Source organism: Pan troglodytes, chromosome 16 (assembly GCF_028858775.2).
Source record: "Pan troglodytes isolate AG18354 chromosome 16, NHGRI_mPanTro3-v2.0_pri, whole genome shotgun sequence".
Lineage (NCBI taxonomy): Eukaryota > Metazoa > Chordata > Mammalia > Primates > Hominidae > Pan > Pan troglodytes.
The window spans coordinates 40,155,330-40,165,149 of record NC_072414.2 but is presented as its reverse complement, the minus strand read 5'-3'; the positions used below and the strand labels follow the sequence as shown (position 1 = coordinate 40,165,149).

Genomic DNA, 9,820 nt, shown 5'->3' with positions numbered 1-9,820 from the left:
GTCACCCAGTCTCGACCGGTTCTCGCGAGATCCGGGTTACTGAGCGCTCGGGGCCTTTTCAAATCGGGATCCGTTACCGCTTTCCCGGCAGCCGCCATTGTCGCGCTCGGAGCCCCTCAGCTCAGGCGGCCGAGGCGGAGGCAGCGGCGGCGGGATGGCGGACGCCAACAAGGCCGAGGTGCCCGGGGCCACTGGTGGCGACAGCCCGCACCTGCAGCCCGCGGAGCCGCCGGGCGAGCCGCGGCGAGAGCCGCACCCCCCGGAGGCGGAGAAGCAGCAGCCGCAGCACAGCAGCAGCTCCAATGGCGTTAAAATGTATTGTCTTTTCCTCCGGGAACCGGGGCGAGGTGGGGGGCGGGGAGTCTACCGGGCGGCCACAGGCCGGGCTGGGCCCCGATGGGGGACAACCACCCCCAGACCCCGGCCCGCCCCCGGGCCATCGGCTTCCTGAGGAGCAGGTGCAGCTGGGCCGCTCCCAGGCCCTTCCCCGCCCGCCCCAGGCCTGGCCGCCTGTGGTCCTGGGAGCCGGGGCTGGGGGCCCGGGGACCAGCGCTCTTCCCTGATTTCTAGCCCGAGACAGCGGACACCCCTCTTCCCTGACTTTGGTTAAAGAATCTTTGAGCAAAGCTCAGCGACCGCCACGGTTTGCAGGAAAATGGTCCCCCTTTAAGGACCAGTAGTTAGTGTTCATCACTAGGGAGTATCTAGGGATGACATCATCGGACATTTCCTCTTAACCACCGAGAACATATTTAAAAGGAATATTCCTGGCTTCTTTCTGAGCTTCACAAGTTTAGTGTTTTGTTGTTTTCTAAAGTGTATGTTCATTTTTAAACTGATTTATACCGAGAGGAAGTTTAATAATGTGCTGTTAGACTCTATGTATTGTGTTACTCTTGAATTGGCTAGACGTACTTTAAAAAGGGAAATGTGCGATGTGCGTGGCTTCCCTTCCCACTGGGTAATGTGCGTCAGCTGTGGAGAGTATTTTTTTTTTTAACTCAGTGTATGATTATCTTAAGTTTGGTATAATAGATGGTTAAGATTTTTTTTTTTTTCCCAAATGAAGGAAGACTTTTAAGGTCGCAGCTGTCACCAGTGCCTATAAAGAATTTAGTTGACCCCAATCCATAATAATTTCTGATTCTAGGGAAATGTTATGCTCTCCTTTGTTCTTGTCCTGTGGGAGGATATGAAGTTAAGCGCTTACTTTCATATGCCTACCTCCTTAAACCTGAAGTTGAAAGTATGTTAATAATTAAGAGAAAACATCCTTTTCCTTCTCTGTTATGCCTCAGAGCAGAAAGCAATAGATATATGCTCACAGTAAAATAGACAAGGGAAAGGTCTTTCTGACCTTTGTATAAGCATGTTTGAAATTGTATGGTAAGAACTGGACCAGTCTGTGTAAAAGTTGGTGGCAAAAAAGATGGGGTAGCTCTCCCCAGCTCTTTGACACTCTTGCTCTCAAATGAGTTTGAACAGGATCGGCAGCATCTTCTAGGAGAATAGAGGTGCAGGTATAAGAGATTGGAACTTAGTGGAGTTTGTTCCTGGATGAAGAGTGGTGCACCTCAGTAATTGAGGAACCAGAAAGGGAATGAAGCGCTTTCTACCATGCTTGCCAAAATGTGGGCTTTCTGGAATTTGGCATTAAAAATAGAAATGAAAACCGGTGGAATGATAAACTTAAAAATATGTGCTATTCATATCTAAACACGAGTATACATGCCACCTTTTCTCCTGAACAAAAAGTGCAGCCTTGAATTACAGAGAGAAGCCCTCCTATACTTGGGTATGATTAGTTTTGATATAGGGGAAGTTTGGTATCTAAACCTCCATCAGATTTTCTATTCCCTTCTAAAGTCTCTTCATGATTTAGCAAGACAGGAAAAGAGAAAGGAGAAAGGTGGAGAAAGAATCCTTTTCTAATTTAGGAAGAGAAAAATATAAGGTGAAGAAATGAAGAAATATTACTAGTAAATACAGATTATTTCCATATTGCTTATAATTCGCCTCTCCCTTTCTCTTTTTCCCAGAAGTTGAATCGAGTCCAATTTACTCTCAGGGATTTCTCTTACTGTCTATTCCATAAGAACATTTGTGATGGTCCAGCATGAGTCATTCAAACTGAATAACTAGCGACCTAGTCCTTTTTTTTTTTTTTTTTTTACTTCGTGAACTAGTAGGAGTGGATAACAACCCCAATACATAAACCTTGAGTTGATTACCATATACTTTTAATAATAAAAATAATTCATTGTTGATTATAAAAATTACCGTAATATTGCCCCAAATTATGTATTGGTTGGAATTGAACAGAGTACTGCTTGTCATCAGGATTGAAATAATATTTGCTGAGGTTAATCCATAGTTATTGAGAGTGGGAGACCACTATGTCTTATTCTTCTTTGTATTCTTAAGGCCTAGTAAATATTTGTGGAAGAAATGCAGAAGTGAACTTTCATGGCTTATGAAACTCATATACAGGGAATTTAGTTTGCATGTTCACACCTTTAGAAAAGATCCGTTTTCCAACTGTAGTCTTCTTCTTTAACGCCAAATGGTATACTAGCTCTCCTTTTCTTAAAAATGAATAGGAGGGAAAAGAGCAGTATTATTATAACTTTATTATTCATGTGTAATTAAGTATAACTTTGGAGTAGGTAGAGATTGAGAGTTATATTAGGGTACTATAAAATATTAAGCATTGGAGCAAGGTAATGTGTTCCTTAGCTGAGTGATTTTTATTAGGAATAAAGACTAGAACTGTTTCCCCCAGCTTTATTGAGGTAAATTGACAAAAATTGTATATTTTGAAGTGTACAGTGTGATGTTTTGGTATACAAATAAATTGTGAAATGATTACCACAATCACGCTAATTAACGTATCTGTTACCTCACATAACTACCATATTTTTTGGTGTTGAAAATACTTAAGATCTATTCTTTAAGCAAATTTCAAGTATACAGTAAATATGTTAAGTATAGTCACTATACTGTACCTTAGATCTACAGAACTTACTCATCTTATAACTGAAAGTTTGTGCCCTTAGAACATTTCCCCATCCTCTGCTGCCCTCCACCTCTGGTAAACACCCTTCTACTCTCTGCTTCTGAGTTTGACTTTTTTAAAAGTCTGTGTGTAAGTGAGATCATGTAGCATTTGTCTTTCTGAGTCTGGCTTTTTTCACATAGCCCAATGTCCTCTAGGTTTATCTCTGTTGTTGCAAATGGCAAGATTTTGTTCTTTTTGTAAGGCTGAATAATAATATTCCAGTGTGGATGTGTTATGTAAACATAAAATATAATATGTATCATGTTTCCTTTAATCATTTATCTGTCAATGGACACTTAAGTCGTTGTTTCCATATCTTGGGTATTGTGGATGATGCAGCGAACATGGGAGTGCAGATATCTCCTTGAGATAGTGATTTCATTTTCATTGGATATATACCCAGAAGTGGCATTGATGAATCATGTGGTAGTTCTGTTTTTAATTTTTTGGGGACCCTTGATGCTGTTTTCCATAATGGCTGTACCAATGTATATTCCCACCAGCAGTATCTAAGGGTTCTTTCTCCACATCCTCAGCAACAGTTGCTATCTTTTGACTTTTTGATAAGTCATCCTAACAGGTATGAAGTGATATTGCAGTGTGGTTTTGAGTTGTATTTCCCTGATGAACAGTGATATTGAGCACCTTTTCATATATCTTTTGGCCGTTGGTGTGTCTTCTTTGGAAAAATTATCTGTTTGGATCCTTTTCTCATTTTTTTAATTGGGTTGCTATTGAGTTGTATGGGTTCCTTATACATTTTTGGTGTTAATCCCTTATTGGATATATGGTTTGCAAATTTTATCTCTCATTTCTTAGGTTGCCTTTTTATTTTGTTGAGTTTCCTTTGCTGTGCATTAACTTTTTACTTTGATGTAGTCCCAGTTGTTTACTTTTGTTTGTGTTGTCTGTGCTTTTGGTGTCATATCAAAAAAAAAAATCATTGCCAAGGCCAAGGTCATGGAGCTTTTCTCTTGTGTTTTCTTCTAGGAGTTCCACGGTTTTAGGTGTTATGTTTTAAGTTTTTAATCCATTTTCATTTTGTTTTGTATGTGGATATCTAGTTTTCCCAATACCATTTTTTGAAGAGACTGTCCTTTCACCATTGTATATTTTTGGTGCCTTTGTCAAGGATTAGTTTACCATATATTGGGGATGTGTTTTTGAGTGTTTGTTATGCTCCATTGGTCTGTGTGTCTGTTTTTGTACCAGTACCATATTGTTTTGATTACTATAGATTTGTAATATAACTTGAATCAGGTAGTGTGGTACTTTTAGTTTTTTCTTCTTGTTTAAGCTTGCTTTAGCCATTTGAGATCTTTTATGGTTCATACGGATTTCAGGAATTTTTCCGTTTCTGTGAAAAACGCTGTTAGAATTTTGATAGAGATCACATTGAATTTATAGGTCATTTTGGGTAGGAAGGACATTTTGACAATATTAATTCCTCTCATCTGTGAACATGGAATATCTTTCATTTGTATTATTTTCAATTTCTTTTATCATTGTTTGATCATTTTTCAGTGTATAGCTCTTTAGCTTTCTTGGTTAAATTTATTTCTAGGTATTTTATTCTTTCTGATGCTATTTTAAATGAGATTATGTTCTTAATTTTTTGGATAGTTCATTATTATTAGTGTGTAGATATGCAGTGGATTTTTGAATGTTGACTTTGTATTCTATAACTTTACTGAATTTGTTCTAATAGTTTTTTTGGTGTTGTCTTTAAAATTTTCTCTGAATAATTTTCTATATAAGATCACATCTTCTGCAAACAGAGATAATTTTACTTCTTTCTCTCCAATTTGGTTGCCTTTTATGTCTTTTATTTGCCTAATTGCTCTGGCTGTGACCTTCAGTACAATGTTGAATAGAAGTGGTGAGCATGGGCATCTTCTCTTTTTCCTGCTCTTAGAGGTAAAACCTTCAAATTTTCACTGTTGAGTATGACATTAGCTATGGGGTTGTCATATATGACCTTTATTGTGTTGAGGAACATTCCTTCTATACTGAATTTGTTGAGAGTGTTTATCTTGAAAGGATGTTGAGTTTTGTCAAATGCTTTTTCTGGATCTATTGAGATGATCTTTGATTTTTAAAAAATCCTTCATTCTGTTAATGTGGTGTATAACATTTATTGATTTATGTATGTCATCCTTGCGTCCCTGATATAGATACCATTTGATTATGGTGTATGATCCTTTTAATGTGCTGTTGAATTTAGTTTGCTAGTATTTTGTTGAGAATTTTCACATCTGTGATCATCAGGGATATTGCTGTAATTTTCTTTTCTTGTAGGATCCTTGTCTTGCGTTGTTATCAGGGTAATCTTGGCCTTATAAAATGATTTGAAAGACTTTCCTCATGTTCAGTTTTCTGGAACAGTTTGACAAGGATTGGTATTAGTTCTTAAATGTTTGGTAGAATTTACCAGGTCCTGGGCTTCTCTTTCTTGGGAGATTTTTGATTACTGACTCCATCTCCCTTGTTAGTGGACAGTTCAGATTTTCTAATTTTTCATGATTCAGCCTTGGTGAGTTGTATATTTCCAGGAATTTATTAATTTCTTCTAAGTTATCCAATTTGTTGGTGTATAATTGTTAATAGTAGTTTCTTATGATTCTCTGTATTTCTGTGGTATCTGTTATAATGTCTCGTCTTTGATTTCTTTATATATTTTTCTATTTTTTCCTCTTTGATTTCTGATTGTTTTTTCCCCCTTAATCTAGTTTGATCTTTGTCAGTTTTGCTTATCTTTCAAAAACCAACTTTCAATTTTATTGATCTTTTCTATTGTTTTTCTAGTATATTTCATTTATTTTTGCCCTGATTTTCGTTATTTTCTTCTTTCTACTAAGTTTGGACTGAGCTCTTTTTTCTAGTTCCTTGAGGTGTAAAGTTAGGTTGTTGGAGATCTTTATTCTTTTTTTCTTTTTTGAGACAGAGTCTTGCTCTGTCTCAAAAAAAAAAATGTGCAATGGTGTGATCTTGGCTCACTGCAACCTCTGCCTCCTGGGTTCAGGTGAATCTCCTGCCTCAGCCTCCCAAGCAGCTGGGATTACAGGCATGCATCACTACGCCTGGCTAATTTTTGTATTTTTAGTAGAGACGGGGTTTCACCATGTTGGCCAGGTTCATCTCGAACTCCTGACCTCAAGTCACCCGCCTGCCTTGGCCTCCCAAAGTGCCGGGATTACAGGTGTGAGCCACTGCACCTGGCCTGGAGGTTGTTTTTCTTAATGTAGGCATTTATTGCTCTGAACTGCCCTCTGGTAGTTTTCCTCTGGAACTGGGATTAATATTGGATCTCATACTACACCATTATACTTTTAAAATCACACATTAAAACTATGTTTCTTCTTTTGATGTTGGAGTTTGATTTTTTTCAGAAATGTATGTTGTAATTTAGATACGCGTAGTTCAATTTTAAGAATAGATAACATTTTTATGACTATTTTAGGGTTTTTATTTTAAGTACATTGTGGGAGTGGTTGTCTAAATGAACAGTTTGGGAATTTAGTACTTGGAATTCTGGCTGTAGTACCAATATTTTGGAATCATGTAGCATCATTTCCTTAAGAGTTTTCACATATATTTTTACTTTCTCTTCCAAAGTATTTATGACTTGGAAATAGTTCAGAAATTACATAATTATGGCTCAGTTTCTTAATAATTAGATCATCCCTGTAGCCTCTCAACTGTTATGCCTTTTATAGTTTTTTTTCTTTTTTTGTTATACACTGGGAAGAAACTTAAGATAAATTTTAATTCTACATCATAGATCAGCAGTTTAGCAGTATTTTTAAGATGCTTCTTATGGGGGAGAATGAAGAAATTTACTTTCTCTGATCATCTTTGAGTAAATATTTTAAAGAAAATATTATATATGATGTTACTGTTTTTAATGGAATTTTCAGATTGTTGTAAGCAAATATTTAATCTATGTAACCCCACCTAAGTCAAGAATAGAACATTGTAAGTACTTCAGAACTTTGTGTAATTTTCACAATTGATTTAATCCAGGAAGAAAATAGGCAGGGGAAGGGGTATTAATCTAGAGACTATATAGATATCTGCTTACTGAATAGAGTCTTAGTTACTTTACAAACATTCATTGAATTCATCTAAGCCTATTATGTAAACAGGCCCTTTGGGAATTGAAAAGAAAGGTTTGTTCTTCTATCTGCGGTACCCAGAAACCAGAGAAAAGGCCTTTGTGCCTTTTGGCTGCTTGCTGCCATTTTCAAAAGTGTCACTCTGTTTAGACAGGTAGGTACTTTCTAGATTTAGACAGTTGAGAAGACTCCCCCCTAGGCCATGCCATTTCTGATGAAGGAATATGTTTGATAGTGAAGATGTCCTTTTTAAGGTCTAAAAAAAATGGCAAAGCAAGTTTGGTCCAAATGTCTCTTTCTTTATTCTAGCAGTTTTTCTGGCAACATCTGTGCTCAGATGAGTATGGATTCTTAATTGACTGTTAATTCATTAAAAAATTATAGCACAATGTTATATGCAGTCACCGTGCGAAGTGCTGCTGATACCAAAGCAGATAGTTTTTGTTCTCATAGAGTTTACATACTATATTTATGGCTGTGTTACCTACAAAGAAGAGTAGTGTTCAAGAAGCTCTGTATATTATGTAACAAATGACTGCAGTTAGAGGTGTGTGGAGCATTGCAATATATGGATCACCAGAATTGCTGGGCTTAGAAGATAATTTAGAGCCTGGCTCATGAAACTTGGTTTGTTGTCAGAATAATCCAGAAAGCTTTAAAAAAATATTTAGATTCCTGGGTGTCATCCACAGTGATATTATTAGTAATGTTTGTGAAAAATTGCTTTAAAATTGAAGTTTTGTTATTAAAATAGTTTTAAATTGACTAGAGCACTTATTTAAATAAGAAATCTATTGGCCGGGCACGGTGGCTCACACCTATAATCCCAGCACTTTGGGAGGCCGAGGCGGGTGGATCACCGGAGGTCAGGAGTTTGAGACCAGCCTGGCCAACATGGTGAAACCCTGTCTCTACTAAAAATACAAAAATTAGCTGGGTGTAGTGGCAGACACCTGTAATTCCAGCTACTTGGGAGGCTGAGGAAGGAGAATTCCTTGAACCCAGGAGGCGGAGATTGCAGTGAGCCGAGATCTTGCCACTGTACTCCAGCCTGGGTGACAGAATGAGACTGTATCTCAAACAACAACAACAACAACAGCAACAAAAACCCCCACATAAAAACCCTATTGTTTGTTCTGTAAAAAAGACTTGTTTTGAAAAGTAAATTGCATTTTAAAATAGAAATCCAAATTTTTATCTGTAGGGTTTAAGTGTATGCCTACATCTTTTGGATGGTTGGCATATGACATCATAGAGTTGCATTGTGATTACGGTATTATAAATTACTTTTTTTTCTAGTTAAGGCCTCATTAAAAATCAGGTTTGGCCAGGCGTGGTGGCTCACGCCTGTAATCCCAGCACTTTGGGAAGCGAGGTGAGTGGATCACGAGGTCAGGAGTTCAAGATCAGCCTGGCCAAGATGATGAAACCCCGTCTCTACTAAAAATACAAAAAATTAGCTGGGCGTGGTGGTGGGCACCTGTAATCCCAGCTGCTCGGGAGGCTAAGGCAGAGAATTGCTTGGACCTGGGAGGCGGAGGTTGCAGTGAGTCGAGATTGCACCGCTGCACTCCAGCCTGGGTGACAGAGCAAAACTCCGTCTCAAAAAAAAAAAAAAAAATCAGGTTTACAAAATTTTGGCTTACGTTGCTTTTATGTACTGCTTCTGTCCTACATTACCCATTGTAGGTAATATTAATGAAACTGCATAATTTGATGAAGTACCCTATTCTAGTTTATAGGTTAAAATGTAACATAAAATATTAGGATACTTTATAAGTTTTCTGTGTTGATCAAAATTGGGAATAGAAGAAAGTTTGAGAGTCTTAATGTGAGTATATTCATATATAGATGTGGATTTATAGACATAACTTTGTATTTTAATTATGCTTCTAATTAAGGGAGGAGAAAGTTCTGAGAAGAAACTATTAACCTTTAAGAGATGAACTTTTTCAGAGTATCACTGTGTAAGTTAGTTTTTAAAAAAGTTTTTAATGATGCCCAGAAAGTTAATTCTCCATCAAAGGTGGCAGTTTTAGATACCTTAGAAGTAAAATTATCTGCTCTCCCCTCTGTTCCAGTCTAATAGCATTTATTAATTAAGTAGTGTGATGGGAAAAACTGGGTGATTGTTTGGATGCTTACAACTATTTAATGTGGGGAAAAAAATGAGGACTGTTAAATGAGAAACCAAATCCTTGCTTTGAAATAGCATTGGGTAATTTCAAAGCTCTCAGGCTGATTCTCCAGCTACTTTGCTGAGGTCTAGCTTAGTGGAGAGTTTTGTGAGGTGATAAATATGGAATACTTATTTAATATAGACTTCCATTCTTATAAGCACAACTGAGGGTTTTTGTTTGTTTGACTTTTTTTAATTCACAGGGAGAATGATGAATCATCAAAAGAAGAGAAATCTGACTTAAAGGAAAAATCTACAGGAAGTAAGAAGGCCAATAGATTTCATCCTTATTCAAAAGACAAGAATTCGGGCACTGGAGAAAAGAAGGGTCCAAATCGTAACAGAGTTTTCATTAGCAACATCCCATATGACATGAAATGGCAAGCTATTAAAGATCTAATGAGAGAGAAAGGTAACTATCTCTGAAATAACCCACTGTTGGATAATCTTCATATAGGCAGGGGAGGG

General features: G+C 37.5%; 1 protein-coding gene across 2 annotated transcripts in view; it reads left to right on the top strand.

Moving 5' to 3' along the window:
* Window positions 1-61: 61 nt before the first annotated feature.
* Window positions 62-9,820, top strand: part of MYEF2 (myelin expression factor 2) — a 36,557-nt gene continuing 26,798 nt past the window's right edge. Inside the window, exons 1-2 of one of the 2 annotated variants that reach the window (XM_001165031.7) lie at window positions 62-315; window positions 9,556-9,764. In XM_001165031.7, coding sequence (XP_001165031.2) covers window positions 155-315; window positions 9,556-9,764 — 370 coding nt within the window. In that variant the 5' untranslated portion in view covers window positions 62-154. The remainder of the gene's footprint in view (window positions 316-9,555; window positions 9,765-9,820) is intronic. The other variant, XM_510381.8, reaches the window with a different exon arrangement.